This window comes from Vipera ursinii (genome assembly GCF_947247035.1).
Source record: "Vipera ursinii genome assembly, chromosome: 4".
In the NCBI taxonomy this organism is placed as follows: Eukaryota; Metazoa; Chordata; class Lepidosauria; order Squamata; family Viperidae; genus Vipera; species Vipera ursinii.
In genome coordinates, this window is record NC_139514.1 from 55,800,230 (window position 1) to 55,815,937 (window position 15,708).

At 37.7% G+C, this 15,708-nt stretch overlaps 1 protein-coding gene across 4 annotated transcripts in view; it reads left to right on the top strand.

Annotated features, from left to right (window-relative positions):
- The first annotated feature begins 2,337 nt into the window (after nucleotides 1–2,337).
- The window catches only part of SLC37A1 (solute carrier family 37 member 1), a 33,412-nt gene continuing 20,041 nt past the window's right edge, over nucleotides 2,338–15,708 (top strand). For 2 of the 4 annotated variants that reach the window (XM_083362276.1, XM_083362279.1), the window contains exons 1-7: nucleotides 2,668–2,861; nucleotides 5,576–6,225; nucleotides 7,062–7,143; nucleotides 8,062–8,188; nucleotides 9,632–9,710; nucleotides 10,404–10,539; nucleotides 12,493–12,569. In XM_083362276.1, coding sequence (XP_083218402.1) covers nucleotides 6,170–6,225; nucleotides 7,062–7,143; nucleotides 8,062–8,188; nucleotides 9,632–9,710; nucleotides 10,404–10,539; nucleotides 12,493–12,569 — 557 coding nt within the window. In that variant the 5' untranslated portion in view covers nucleotides 2,668–2,861; nucleotides 5,576–6,169. Of the gene's footprint in view, nucleotides 2,496–2,667; nucleotides 2,862–5,575; nucleotides 6,226–7,061; nucleotides 7,144–8,061; nucleotides 8,189–9,631; nucleotides 9,711–10,403; nucleotides 10,540–12,492; nucleotides 12,570–15,708 lie in introns of those variants that run through there. The other 2 variants (XM_083362277.1, XM_083362278.1) reach the window with 2 other exon arrangements.

The following is a 15,708-nucleotide window of genomic DNA, read 5'->3' on the forward strand; positions in this document are numbered from 1 at the left end:
ATATGATTTAATTCATACCTGAGTGGCCTAGCGCTTTTCAGTTTAAGCCTAAACTTTGCAACGAGAAGCTCATGGTCTGAGCCACAGCCAGCTCCTGGTCTTGTTTTTACTGACTGTATAGAGCTTCTCCATCTTTGGCTGCAGAGCACATAGTCAATCTGATTTCTGTGTTGACCGTCTGGTGATGTCCATGTGTAGAGCCGTCTCTTGGGTTGTTGGAAAAGAGTGTTTGCTATGACCATCGTATTCTCTTGACAAAATTCTATCAGCCTGTGCCCTGCTTCATTTTGTACTCCAAGGCCAAACTTGCCTGTTATTCCAGTTATCTTTTGGCTTCCTACTTTAGCATTCCAATCCCCCATGATGATAAGGACATCATTTTTGGGTGTTAGTTCTATAAGGTGCTATAGGGCTTCATAGAACCGGTCAATTTCATCCTCTTCAGCACCGGTGGTTGGGGCATAGACTTGGACTACTGTGATATTGAATGGTTTGCCTTGGATTCGAACTGAGATCATTCTGTCATTTTGGGGATTGTATCCCAGTATTGCTTTTCCTACTCTTTTATTGACTATGAAGGCTACTCCATCTCTTCTGAGGGATTCTTGCCCTGATGGTCATCTGAATTAAATTCACCCATTCCTGTCCATTTTAGTTCGCTGATTCCTAAGATGTCAATGTTCAGTCTTGTCATCTCTTGTTTGACCACATCCAGCTTGCCTTGATTCATGGCTCTTACATTCCAGGTTCCTATGCAGAAAATATCTTTACAGCATCGGATTTTCCTTTCACCACTAGACATATGCACACTGAGCATCCTTTCGGCTTTGGCCCAGTCACTTCATTCTTTCTGGCGCTACTAGTACTAGCCCTCTGCTCTTCCCCAGTAGCATGTTGGACGCTTCCAACCTGAGGGGCTCATCTTCCAGCATCATATTGTTTTGCCTTTTGGTACTGCCCATAGGGTTTCATGGCAAAGATACTGGAGTGGGTTGCCATTTCCTTCTCCAGTGGATCACGTTTTGTCAGAACTCTCTGCTATGACCTGTCCGTCTTGGGTGGCCCTGCACAGTGTAGCTCATAGTTTCATTGAATTACACAAGCCCCTTCACCACGACAAGGCAGTAATCCATGAAGGGGATTAATTATATTAATAAAATATAATATTGTGGGAAAGGGCATGATTGATTGCAGTCCTGGACAAAAGTACAATTTTATCACTTCTGATTCTCTAAGACCAAGTTCTTTCTTTTAATGGCTATGTTTTCAAGCCCTCTCCAAGACATGCATAAAATTGTGCAAACCTGTATACGTTGTTTAGTATTAAATAATTCCTTTATATCCAGAGATACTTAACTTCCAAGCAAATATGAATGGGTTTGGTAACCTTTAAAAACTAAAGCCAGAACTTCTGTCAGTGAATTGCTTAATTCTTTTGTGTATGTGCGTGCTTGTGCCTTCAACTCAGTATTGACTCCTGACTACTGCCTGGACCAGAGCCACCAGTTTTTGCCATTGTTTGCCATTACGGCCTTCCCAGAGTTGAGTGTGTTACTGGCCTAAGATCACCCCGCTGACTTGGTGGGAGTGGAACTCCCAGTTAACTCAAATTGCTATGAAACCTCACTCTAATTAATTGGACAAACCACAGATATGCTTGCAGGAATTTAAATTAACTTTTATTTGTATTAAGGAGTCCCATATTTAATTAATGCATTCAGCCAAAAAAACTAATTTCTGGATATGTGTGCGTGTGTGTGTAATTTACTCTTCTAGTTTATAATACTTGTGTTTCTGCTTATACATTTATGCACTGAAGCAATATTCAGAGTTTATGAGGTGAAATTTTATCAGATCCATCTGGGCTTCATTACAGGCTTTGTATCCCAGGTATTTTGTATGGAAAATGAAGCCCAGTGAATTATAAGTCTCAATAAAGTTGCACACAGGTAGTCAGTGGGCAAAATTGATACTATAACAGTTTGTGTTCTGGAAGCACTATTTTTCAGTTATTACTATGTTTGCAAACTAAAATTATCAGGGAAGACATTCTAGATAAAGTTGCTATTTTGGCGGTAGGAGCTCTGCAGTGAGCCATTTAAGTCTCTCTCCATCATTTTTTTTCCCTTTAAAAGCAAATTGTCCTTGCTGGATTTTGATCTGATATACTTTAAATCCATTTTTTTAAAAAAATATTTTAGCTTAACTTCTCCAATATACATAAGTCTTCTACTCTGAACATTCGCTAAATGAGTTGTCGTTACAACAGCAGTGGAAAAAGTGACTTATGGCCATTTTTCACCACTTACAACCCTTGCAGCATCCCCACGGTCGCGTGATCGAAATTCAGATGCTTGGCGACCGACTCACGGCGGCTGCTGTGTCCCAGGATCACGTCATCCCCTTTTGCGACCTGACAGGCAAAGACTAAGGGGGAAAACCAGATTCACTTAACAACCGCGTTACTAACTGCCGTGATTCACTGAACAACAATGGTAAGAAAAAGTCACAAAACAGGGCAACATCCCCTGAACAAATGAAAATGTTCTATTTGTATAAAGTCAGGTATATGGGAAAGTTCATTGAGAAAGGAAGGCGGGTTCGGCCCTCCCTCCAGGTCTGACATTTGCCACCTCGAGCTACGCCTTAGCGCTCCCTTTTCTTGCCCCAGAAGAAAGAGGAGACTCGGCTTGAACGAGCCGGACAGGTTCCTCGCTCGACTCGCCTCGCCCCGCGCCCCGCCTAAACCAGGAAATCGCAACCCTGGGCCGCTGTCAGAAACGGTCTCCTGAGGCGCCGGGAGCGTCTTTCTTTCCAACAGCAGCCGGCAGCCGCCGCCGCCGCCGTCTCCTCGCTTCCGGGTAAATTGTCGCACTCCGAGATCAGCCTGTGGGGAGGGAAAAGGCGGGAGCTTTTTTTTTTTTGAGGTGGGGGGGGCCCGAAGGGGCTCTCGAGGAGGCAGCAACTTCTTAGCACGCTCTTCTGCCCTGGCCGAGCGGAGACTCTCCTCTTTAAGAGGGAGAGCTGCGAAACGCACCTGAGGCGGCGGCGGCTGCCGGCCAAACCAACCGAGCGGCAAACTGAAGGGGTGAACGGATGGTGTGCGCGGGGGGGGGGAGGAGGAGGAGGAGGGGAGAGCCGGTTGGGGCGCTTAGGTTGGCCCCCAGTCTCTTTCCCCGACATGGATGCATCGTTTCGAAGACATCTCCCCAGACGAAATTAATGGTTGACCCTTCAATGCCGCTTGGGGGGGAGCTGAAAGCCCTAATAAGCAGGCATAGACATAGAATGAAGGCTATTGCTAAGCACATTGGTTTGTGCTTCTTAGATTGTAAGCCGCCCTGAGTCTTCGGAGAAGGGCGGGATGTAAATGGGATTAAAATAAATGATGTTTGTTTAGGCTGTGGTTATTATTATGTTTTTGCTGTTGATTGGTTTGTATGCTTTTCCGAGATACATTCACGAAGAGACGGTTAGGAGGATTGAGACAGCCCGGATCATCCCCAGACCTGGACGGGGGCTGGTCGCTTCCGTTTAACTGAATGGGTTAGGCTTTTTCAATTGGGCAGCAGCAGTTTCTTAACTGATTTTTGTCGATCAGATTTTCAAAAGCTAAGTCCCTCAGATGTTAAATCTCGTCCTGTGTACTGAGACTCTTGGAGAGAACCTAAGTTCAGCCTTCAGTGAGTTTCCTTTCCAGATGGAGGGCATGCATGGTTGCTGTTTCGGGGAGAGGAAAGAATCACTTAGGTTTTTAAAGTTTGGTTTTACTGGCTTTCATCATGGTTGACAGGTGCAATAATTACAAACGATTGAGACACTTTAATAAGGTCAGTAGACTTGGCCAATATCTTTCTGTTGTGGGCGGTTTCGTTTTATATAGAAGTCAGTTCGAGGCTGGGACAAATTATTTCATTACAGCAGTCTATTTCAGGTAAAAAAAAATTGTGCATGCACAGAAGTTTATCTTTTACACTGGAAACGTTCTCTAACAATCTTAAACAGAGCATGGAAGCCAGCTGAAAATAGCAGAATTATTAACAAGTTGCTTTTTGTTGGCACCCCTCCCCCCCATAAAATCTGCAATATTCAAATGTTTTCTAAAAGAAACTTTTTTACATAGCCTAGAAAGATTCAGTCAACAGTAGCATTTTTCACACAATACAGAAGCGTGGAGGACATTAATGTCTTTACAATTTCTGATTTAATCCCAATCTCTAGTTATTTTCATCTTCAGGAAATTAGTACAATTATCTTATAAATTATGATTGTATAAAAAAACAGAAACTTTCAGGTAACACACATTTTACAGTCTACTAGCTCATTGTCAACTTGATATAGACTTCAAATATGTAATGCCTGTTTTATTTTTACTAGAATTCTAAGATTTACAAAACAGAGCCTAGAACATGGGTAGGCAACCTCGGCTCTTTTATGACTCATGGACTTCAACTCCCAGAATTCCTGAGTCAGCTATGCTGACTCAGGAATTCTGGGATTGAAGTCCATGAGTCATAAAAGAGCCGAGGTTGCCTACCCCTGGCCTAGGATAAAGCATATAGTGGAACAGCTGGAGTTTGGCAGTCCTTCAGCTTCATTTGAAAAGTGACAGGTGATGAGGCAAACAGTGAAAAGATCCATTCCTTACCTAACACTGTTGTGTGATGAGTGATGCTGTTCACCATAACCTTTTCCTCCTCCTCACCTTTTTTCTCCTTCTTTCATTTCTTTTTCACCATCATTAGGGATGACAAACGGCTGGTTCTGTTACTTAACTTTTCTGTGGTTCTTTTCTATAACAAATCATTGTTTAATCCTAATGGTGGTCCAAAGGAAGACCATCTAAATATTATTTATATCATAGAACCAAGATTTTCTTAGGTCCCACCACTCTTATTTTAGTAGCGTCACCTTGGGAAGAGAATATATTTATGACTGCTTTTGTGATACAATTAGGAATCACTGTTATAATCTATAGCTATCCAGAGCTGTGCTAGAAAAGTTATTAAGCCAAGCACTACAATTAAGGAACAATTGTCATTTAAGTTTTGCTTTGACATTTGCACTTCATCCTCTTCACATTTAGTTTCCAAGACAGCTAGAGGAATTGCTATATGATTGTTATAATCCAACAATATGCTGACTCCCCTTCCTTGAAAAATATAGGACTTGTACTCTCATCTGTCCTCTTTCTTTAAAACATTTTTGTGTGCATCTTTGGTTTTATATTACCTCCTAGCAGAAAGAATTTTTTACTTACAGGAATATAGAAAATAAACAGAACCCTAACATTTGGTAGCTTGTAGATTTGTGAAATTGACTAGAGAAGAGACACAACAGTCAAGAAAGGAGATCTCCCTCCACCCCACTCCAATATCCCTAAAGAATCGATAGGCATAAAAATATTTTCTTTAAAAGTTTCGTATCAAATATGCAGAACTGAAGGAATCATGCTTGAAATTAGGCATATTTGTAGACTTGGACTGAAAACTGGCCTAAAATAAATAAAGCAACAGCAAATGATAAGATTTTGAGTAAAAATATATGGCCTTAATATCACCTATTTCTTTCACAGTTGCAAGACATGTGACTCATGTTCGCATCTTTGGATGAATGGCACGTTGGAGTACTCACATTCCAGAAAATGAATCTGAATATCTTGGCATCTATAGAATCAAATAATTTGGGGCCCCAGAACTCCATCACTTCATAATTCTTTCAAAATACAGCATTTCAGTTATAACTTTTAATGTGAAAAAAGAGCTAAACATATAACTTAAATGTTTTCAGGATTCTGATCATTTTTGTTCAATACATGTTCCACAGAATGGAATACAAAGATAGTGCCTTCTGTCTGAATTTATGTTTATCCTTATGATAGAGCTGAGATCCTTAATTTAAGATTTTAACTGCAATCCTATCAACTCTGACTTAAAAATTGGTTCAAGAGAACTCAGTGGGCTTATATTCAAAAAGGAGTGCATAAACTGATGGCATGAAAATGTTCTATTTGTATAAAGTCAGGTATATGGGAAAAGAATTAACCACTCAGTGATTGGTAACATCAAGGAACCAATATAATCAGCATTACATTTTGGTTTACTGAAAACTTGGAACAAACATCTGAAGCACCCGAAAAACAAAAAGTTAAATCTGGTACTCAAGTTAAATGGCTGAACTTCCACCTGGGATTCGTTTGATCACTTCATTTACAAAAGATCAATGGTAAGTTGTGGTCTATTATTACTTGAAAAGGAATCTGGATATGATTTCCTATTTAACAAATCTGTAGGCAGATAGAAAGTAAAGAATTATTCAGAATATCTATTGTTAAAATGTGTATTTGTTTTCTCTGTGTTAATACTTATGGTTGTAATAATATAGAGCAGATCTATTTCTAACAAGTATTGTAGTATAATTGTTGGGCATGATCCACAAATGTGTTTTATTGAGAACAGAACTATAGAGTTCAAGTATGTATGAGATTGTCAACTACGTAGAAAGTGGTATAATAATCTTTACTGACTTGATATGCAAAACACATACGAAGTTTTTCATATCCTAGAGATTAGATAAGGTTTGTAACTAGGCAATCAATATCATGAAAAATCACAGCCATTTGTTGAAAAATCACCCATTACCTATAATATAAATATCACACTCCTTGGCCATGAATCAATTTTCAGAATACCTGGAAGCTGTTCTAATATTTTTCTGTCTGGTCCAACAGTGTTTATGCCTGATACACAATTTCTGAGGCCTGCCAAAGCTTAAATTATTGAATTATTAATCTTGGGAAAATTCTATTCATGAAATATGTTTTAATGTAACTCCCTAAGCAATGACAGATATCCTTGTGTTTCTTTTAAATGACAAAGTAGCTTTTCCTTCTTACTTTTGGAAAATTACTTAACTGATTTTACCTACATTTCTCAGATTTTTTAACTAATTAGCTGTGTACAGAGAAAAATGTGTATATAATAGAACAACCTAAAATAATTCCTAATATATTTGTGCCAAATAAAATATCTGCAAAGCATGAAATGTTTGTTTTGTTACAGGTATAAGGCTTTCATATTTGTCTTGACTTTCATGTTGTACGTTAGTTTTCATTTATCAAGGAAGCCAATCAGTATAGTTAAGGTAAGCAACAAGGAAATATGTTTTTTTTCTATATCCTGATGATGTCAAACAAGGAAGCATATCTTCCCTAAAAGTATAACTGCAAATGACAGAGCAGTAGATCTTTAAAAATTTTGTATGACAGTTACAACTAGAAAGATGTACAGTAATAAACTAAATAAAAGTATTCATAAAAACTATTATGGGGTTAACATTCTACAAAGATGCTATATCAAAAGATATGTGAAGCTTGTGAATATGTCTTAAAATGGCTTTATTTTACTTGATATCACATTATGTTTGAAATATTATAAATGTGCATTAGGATGTTGGTAAGGATGCAGATATAATGTGATGAATTTATCTGGCAAATTATGTAGGATAGTCTCTTAAAAGCTGTCCAGTTCTTTTTCTGCTTTTCATTTCACTTTTCATGTGGCTAATTAGGCATATCAAGTTTTGTGATAAGCATAAAAATTATCATCTAGCTGAATTAGTCTTATCAAGATTTAAAATAATAGAGTACTGTAAGATAACTCATTCATTCATTCATTCAATTTATATGGCCACTCATCTCAAAAAAGTGACTCTGGGCAGTGAACAATCATAAAAATAAAAAATAAAAAAGTAAATATATGCAGCCAAGAAAAATTATAATCCATAGGTTAACATAATCAGGAAATGGGATTCTAAACTTTATATTTAATTTTATAATAAGTAATATGCCAGATAAATTTGAAAGTGAATAATGCATGTTATTTAAAACTTGAAAGATTGAATTAGCCTTATCAAGTTTTGAAGTAATACAGTATAAAATAACTTATTTAACTTCAATTCAAATATATTTACTGGCGTGTCTGATAGTTTGTTCCAGTAAGGTAAATATTCAACAAAACAAAATATTCAGTAGAATTTCCCTTCTCTTCCTCTCTAATTTAGGGAGCACTGCATAAACACTGTACAACTCTTCAAATTAGTGAGAGGGATGCCTATGAAGAACATGCCATCCACATTCCATCTGTTAAAACATTATCTAATGATTCTCACTGTGGATGGAAACCTTTTGGTGAGTAGTAGGAAGGATGGAAGGCTGAATTAAGTTTGAGCAGCTGAGAGTCAAACTGCTGGCGGTTGGCAGAATTAGCCTGCAATACTGCATTCTAAACACTGCACCACCACAGCTCTTATGTGCCTTGGGTACAGTCCCAAAACAATTGAAGCACCACTTGAACACCATCAGAACTGATAAATTCACCATCAGTGAATTGCAAAAGGCAGCTTTACTTGGAACAGCTTACATCCTGCGATGATATCTGTAACACCTTCAAACATCCATATCTGCCTATCCAAGATCCTTGAGAAAGGACCCAAAAGGCAGACAAACATGCCAAATCCAGTCTGGACATCTGGCTCACTGTAACAAACCATAATAATAGAAAACCATTGGAATTGTCAAAAATCACCATCAGTCAGTTCCTACAGACAACCTTATTTAAACAATGCCTTTAATACCATCAAAGAAAAACATCTACCTAATCCCAGGTACATGGAGAGGACTCAGTAGGTGCATAAAAAGGTCAAATCCAGTCTGAGCATCTGTCTGACTGTGCAATCAACCATAATCATTAGAAAAGATTAACAAACAAATAATTGATATAAAACACTGTTTAAAATAGGTCAATTGGAAAAGTGTATAGATTTTTGTCCATCAGTTTTATTCTAAATGTATCTTACCTGAAGTTTTTAATCTTATAAGAAGAAAATTCCTTTTGAAGTCAGGAATATTAAGAAGTTTAAATAAGCATTTTTTTATATCTGTAATGTGAAAGAACAAGCTATATTGCCTACTTTATTTATTTTAATTGTTTTTTGTTATTTGAACTGAATCTTGTAAAGATTAGTGATATACAAGTTTTAAATTAATTACATTCCTTTTTCCTTCCCAGTTCAGTATTACAGTAAATGTATTGATAGGCAGTACAAATACTAGCAATGTTATTCACATGACATATTCAAGGGCAAGTGTGAAAGGGAGACATAATGACTACAACCCTTCATCACATCTCCAGAATTTTGTGGGTGGTATTACGCATCCCTTTTGGCAGATTGTACAAATACAGCTTAAGCACTTTGTTCTTGGTACAGGTTTAGCTGAATATACAAAGCCAGCACATGCCCTTCTTTCCCCCAATGCATTTACGTACTTAATAGGAATTGTTATGCAGGATTAGTATTATTTAAACACATTTTAAAAGTTATGATATGAAAGGCCGTTTTGAACTGTGCACAATTTCCATTTTCAGTCCTTTGTATAACGATATTATTATGTACTTTTAATCATAAAAGTACATTTTCTTTTACTATAATTTGATCAAGGGGAAAACTAACTTCTCTTTAAATTATTAGAAGCCATTTTTATACAAACACCAAATGTGAATAGATAATTACTATTTATAAATTGTATTTAAGCAATTCAGCCCCTTGAACTGAAACGTGTGTATCTTCCTAGATAAAAGCAACTACAAGCAGTTATTGGGAGCCCTGGATTATTCATTTCTATGTGCTTACGCTGTCGGAATGTATCTGAGGTACATTTTCTTATTCTTTATCTTGCTTCATGGGTTCAGTGCGTCAATATGGAATATTATGCTATCTTTGATCTTGGTCAGCATTTTGCTTAGAGGTTTCTGGGAAGCAAAGAGCATATTATTGAATGAGAAGTGTTGGAAGAACCAAATCAAAACATGAAATATTTCCTATTGTAATTCAAATGTATTTTGGGTGAGATTCAATTCTCTGCAAAATCCCAAAATGTTTTGGATGCCCTTGATTCTTACTCTTATTGCTAAGCTATAGAGTTCCACATTGTAAATGTAAGAAGACTGTTTGAGCTGAATAAAGAAATACGTTTTAAGCCACTTTTACATCTACGTGCATAAAATTTAGTCCACCAAAAAGTATTTGTTTGTGCCACTCGGAATCCTATGCTTTAATGACTTAATTACCATCCTGTTATTTGCTTTTCACTGAGGTACCTTTTCGTGTTGGGCAATGGTAGTGATTCAACAAACTATCCTTTGGTATCATAGATACTTTGGACCCAATTATCCTGGAGACATTTTTAATAATCTTAGAAAAAATATTCTTGAATTTAAATTTGAAATCTATATTTTGAGGATTTTAATAATTTGTAAGGTTTGGTTTTCAGAAAGCTATGATTATGATTAGTTTTAGTTCAATATGCATTCACAATTCCTTTTCTTTTTAACCTTTATTTAAAGTGGCATAATAGGGGAGCGTTTGCCTATCCGATACTATCTCAGTGGTGGGATGCTTGCCAGTGGATTCTTCACTGCACTATTTGGAATTGGCTATTTCTGTAACATACACAGTTTGTGGTTCTACATCATTGCTCAGGTAAGCATGCTTAGGTTATTTTTCCATTCTTCTCGAATGCAGCCTAAGAATATAAATGCATCTGTGCTGCAGCATTTTCTCGTTGATGTTCCCCAGCCATAGCTTGGAGGCATTTTCGTGTTGCTACTACATAACTATTGTGGCTAGTAACTATTGATTACATGGTCTTATACTGTATGGCGCATCTAATTCTTTTTTAAAACAATTTTATTTCATTCAAAAAATCAAAATCCAAAATCCAAAAAAAAAAATATGAACAAAAACATAACAAAGCTAAACATATATTGTCCCTCCTACTTGAACAATTTGACAAATCTATTGCAACAATAATAGCGCCCCCCTTGCAGAGCAGGTCCATGCTTTCTTGAAGTACATTGACCAAATCAGTGTATGCCATGACAAGATGTGATCATAGTTTAAGATTGTATAAAGGTGTTATATTAGATTTCTCAGTTCATTTCTTAGTGATTCCTGCTTTTATTGAATATTCTGCATAGCAAAAGTACCAGGGAAAATCTACCAGGAAAAATCTCTTCTGTTCTTTGATAGAAACATTTATATATATTATTCTTTTCTTTGATAGAAGTGTTTCTATTACTATTTGATAATAATACAACCCGTTTCTTCAAACCTTAACTGTTTTGTAATTAGTCTGAGAATGTATGCAATGGTATGCCCTAAGACACTTAAAACTATCTTTTTTTTCCTCTGAAGATACATTTTATAATCCATTTTTATATGTTTTACAGCCCAAAGAGTTCTAGCAACAGTCTAGACTACTATTGATTAAAAGCAGTGGATGGTTAGGAAGTAGAATTATTCAAACAAATTTCTAAATCTGGCTTTGAAAGCTGGATCTTTCATTGAAAGTAGCTGGACTTTGCATGGAAACAAAAGACACATATGTTGTACTATGTATTTTGTAGCAGTTTATTTCCAAAACAATATAGAAATAATTAAAAAATTGCTAAGCACATTGATTTGTGCTTTAGATTGTAAGCCGCCCTGAGTCTTCGGAGAAGGGCGGGATATAAATGGGATTAAAAAAAAAAGCAAATGTTGCCTTCAACTCTTACTCTTCCAAAGTACACGTTTCCTAATGAGAAATATAAATCTTTGGTAAAGCAGAAGATGCCTGGTATAGTCTAAAAGATGTTCCATTTTCTCTCAGTTCTGCTATTTAATAACTGAGAGGATTGCTACATGCTTCAGAACTAAGTAATATTTGATGATTTATTCTCTTCACAGGTCATGCATAAATCAATACTCCCTTCACTTTTATTGCTTTTGCACCTTTGGCACGGCAACTCCCTCAATTAAATAGTTGGAGAATAAAGATAACATGGTACATCTCCTTCTGTTGCACTGCAATTACTCCATATGTTTTTTTAAAAAAAACCCCAGAGAGGTCAAATTATAATGGCTAATTTGATCTGGTACTGACAGAAAAGAGTAGTAAAACTATCAGAGCTGAAGTCTGGCTGAATTATTGTGTTAATGAATAATCATAATATATTTTTTTCTGATATGTATACCATAAATTTAAATATTATATTTAATATTAGCTTAGTATACTGTATATTCAGACGCGATCTGAAAACGCATTTGTTTGAACAAGCCGGCCTGGCCTGATAGGGGGGTGGGTTGGGTTTTTTTTTATTGCTCTTAATATTTGTATTTATCGTTTTTACTTGGGCACTATGTTTAATTCCTTTTAACTTTTGTATTTTTTTTGTATTTTATACATCTGCCCTGTTCACCGCCCTGAGTCCTTCAGGAGAAGGGCGGTATATAAATAAAATTATTATTATTATTATTATTATTATTATTATTATTATTATTATTATTATTATTATTAATAATAATAATAATAATAATAATAATAATAATAATAATAATATAGCTATGAAATATTTTGCTGCAGGATAACCTTTGCCATTAAAAACTTTTCAGGTAGCTAATGGAATGGTACAAACTACTGGCTGGCCCAGTGTGGTCACCTGCATTGGCAACTGGTTTGGAAAAGGAAGGTAAATTCTCTATTTTCTCTCTCTGGGTAGAGGGGAGAAATCTTTTGGTAAAGGCCAAATAATTAATTCTAATATTTAAAAAAATGCTTCATCCCACAGGTAAACTCATATATTATAAATGTTGTGTTTTAACCATAGAATTGTGAAATGAATTATTCATTATATATATATGAATGAAATGTCCGACAAGTTGGCTGTCCTAATGAACAACTGCAACCTTGGGCAATGGATAATAAGCAAACAACACAATAAGCAGATGGTAAACCAGTATGATTAAAAGCATAAATAGAAATTAGTAGGCAATCAGAAACTTTACATCAACCAACTTGGCCCCAATTTTTTAGTATTGTCCTGAAAACTAACGAGATTGGGTCCAACTAGATAAGGAAGTGTGTGTGTGTGTGAGAGAGAGAGATTGTTCCAGAGGGCAGATGCTACAGTGAAAAGGGAAGGCTTCTCCTGTCCCATCAGATGACATTGTTTCCAAGAGGAGTCTCAGAGCACACCCCTCCCACTAAAGCATATGGGATGGAGAGAGACCATCAGGAAGAAGCATTCTCACAGATATCCCACTCCTGTATGCAGTTGCGCAAAGGCTCTCCTGACTGCCAGCTTGTGTAGTTATCTGAGAGGAGTAACTACGCAAGGCCATATCTGACCAACAACTCAGCACAAATTTGCAGAACTCTATCCACTGGGTGCCAAGAATGGTCATCACAGCAGCCTGTCAGTACTGTCTCTCCTCTTTGTCAAAAGGGAACAAGTTAGGCTGAACAGAGCCAGTGAATGATACTCAAAGCAGAGGCATAATCATGTTTTGCTATTGCCACAAGGTAAGCTTTAAGAGAGAGCCAGTTTGATGTAGAAGAATAGAATAGAACTGGAAGGGACCTTGGAGGTCTTCTAGTCCAGCCCCCCCACTCAAGCAGGAGAACATATACCATCGCAGACAAGTGACTGTGTAGTCTCTTCTTAAAAGTCTCCAGTGATGGAGCGCCCACGATTTCTGGAGGCAAGCTGTTCCGCTGCTTAATTGTCCTCACTGTCAGGAGGTTTCTCCTTAATTCCAGGTTGGTTCTCTCTTTGTTGAGTTTCCAACCATTGCTTCTTGCCCTGCCCTCTGGTGCTTTGGTGAATAAAATGACCCCCTCTTCTTTGTGGCAGCCCCTCAAGTACTGCAATACTGCTATCATGTCGCCCCTATTTCTTCTTTTCTTTAGACTAGCCCAGGGGTAGGCAACCTTGGCTCTTTTGTGACTCGTGGACTTCAAGTTCCAGAATTCCTGAGCCAGCCATGCTGGCTCAGGAATTCTGGGAGTTGAAGTCGACGAGTCATAAAAGAGCCAAGGTTGCCTACCCCTGGACTAGCCAGACCCAAGTCCTGCAGCCGTTCTTTGTATGTTTTAGTCTCTAGGCCTTTGATCATCTTAGTTGCTCTTCTCTGAATTTTTTCCAGAATCTCAACATCTTTTTTGTGATATGGTGACCAAAAGTGGCTGTAGTATTCCAGGTGTGGTCTTACTAGGGTTTTATAAAGCGGTACTAATACTTCATGTGTTCTTGATTCTATGCCTCTGTTTATACAACCCAGGACTGTATTAACTTGTCCCACCAGGTTTCTGTAATACAAACTATGTCATATCCTCCCTCGTGTACTATTGCTTCTAGTTCACCCTGTTTGTTTCCCAAGCTTTGAGCATTTGTATATAAGCGTTTAAGACTTTTATGCCTGTCCGTGTGTATGGTTCCTGCATCTCCTGAATGTTGTTTTGAGTTTTTCTTTTTTCCTCATCTCTGCCCACCTCATTGTTTGTTTTGTTTTCTTGGGATTTATGATTGGTTTTGGGTTCTAGAGATTTTGAAGATTGGTCACCCTCACACCTCGATTTTAGTTTAAAGCCTTCCTGATGAGTTGGGGCAGTCTTTTTCTGAGTATATTTTCCCTGTTTTCATGAGGTGCAGCCCATCCCTTGCCAAGAGTCCTTCACGAAGAAAATGGAGTCTATGATCCATGAAACCAACATTTTCTTGGCGACACCAACCCTTAGCCAATGGTTTTTTTTCTAGAATTCTTTTTCCCCTCAGTGGGTGTTGGCCTTTCATTGGGAGTACTGATGAGAACACTACTTGTGCTCCTAGCTTCTTAGCTTTATTGCTTAGTTGTTTGTAGTCTCTCACTATTGTACTCAGGTTCTTTGCTGTGTGGAAGAGGAGGAAGGGTTAGTAATCTGTAGGCCTAATTATTTTGGTTAGGTTCTCAGCCACGTCTTTGATTTTTGCCCTAGGAAAAGCTAGAAAGCAGTAAATTGTGAATTCCATTCCTCTCACCAGCTGGGTGACCTTGGGCTAGTCACGTTCTCTCAACCCTAAGAAGGAGGCAATGGCAAACCATTTCTGAAAAACCTTGCTGGGAATATTGCATGGACTTGTCCACGCAGTCTCTGAGAATCAGTCACAATTGAATCGAAGGGGAGTGGGGAGTGCTTTAAGCAAGATTCTTACCTATGTTGGTGTCACACTTTGTCTTCCTCCAATGGTCCTGTAAACATCTCTTTTGGCACTGTCCTTTAGAAGTCATCTATAAATCAGAGGTCCCACCAAGGTCTGTGTACAGAGTCCACAAATCTATTGTTGCTCTGATTCTACTGGCAACAAAGATCCTGGTTGAATCCCTATCAGCATTTCAGTGACAACCTCAAGTTCCTTCTGAAACTCTATCAGATCTTTTAAGTACCAATCAAATAGAACTGGCCTCCCTACAGTGGGGGAAAATGAATTAAAATTCAAGGTTAATGGAGTGGTCTGTCCATGACAAAGGACTGATGACTATATATTAGGGCTCCAGATCACCACGCCACTGCCCAGACACAAAAAGCAGGTCTAACATGTGGTTCCTGTGTGAATCAGGCTCTGAATAAACAGAAAAGCAGGTCTGACGTGGTTCCTGTGTGAATCAGTTCTCTGAATAACCAGAATCAGGTCCAAGGTGGCCCGAAACTCCCAGGTTGCCTCAAAGCTTGCAATTGGAGAAGGCAGGTTGAAGATTATTAAGTGTTTTGCTGTTCGTAATTTAAAAAAAGATAGTGTGAAGCAATAGTAGATATTTTGTGGGGGGGAGCTTCTTTGTTTTAACACATAA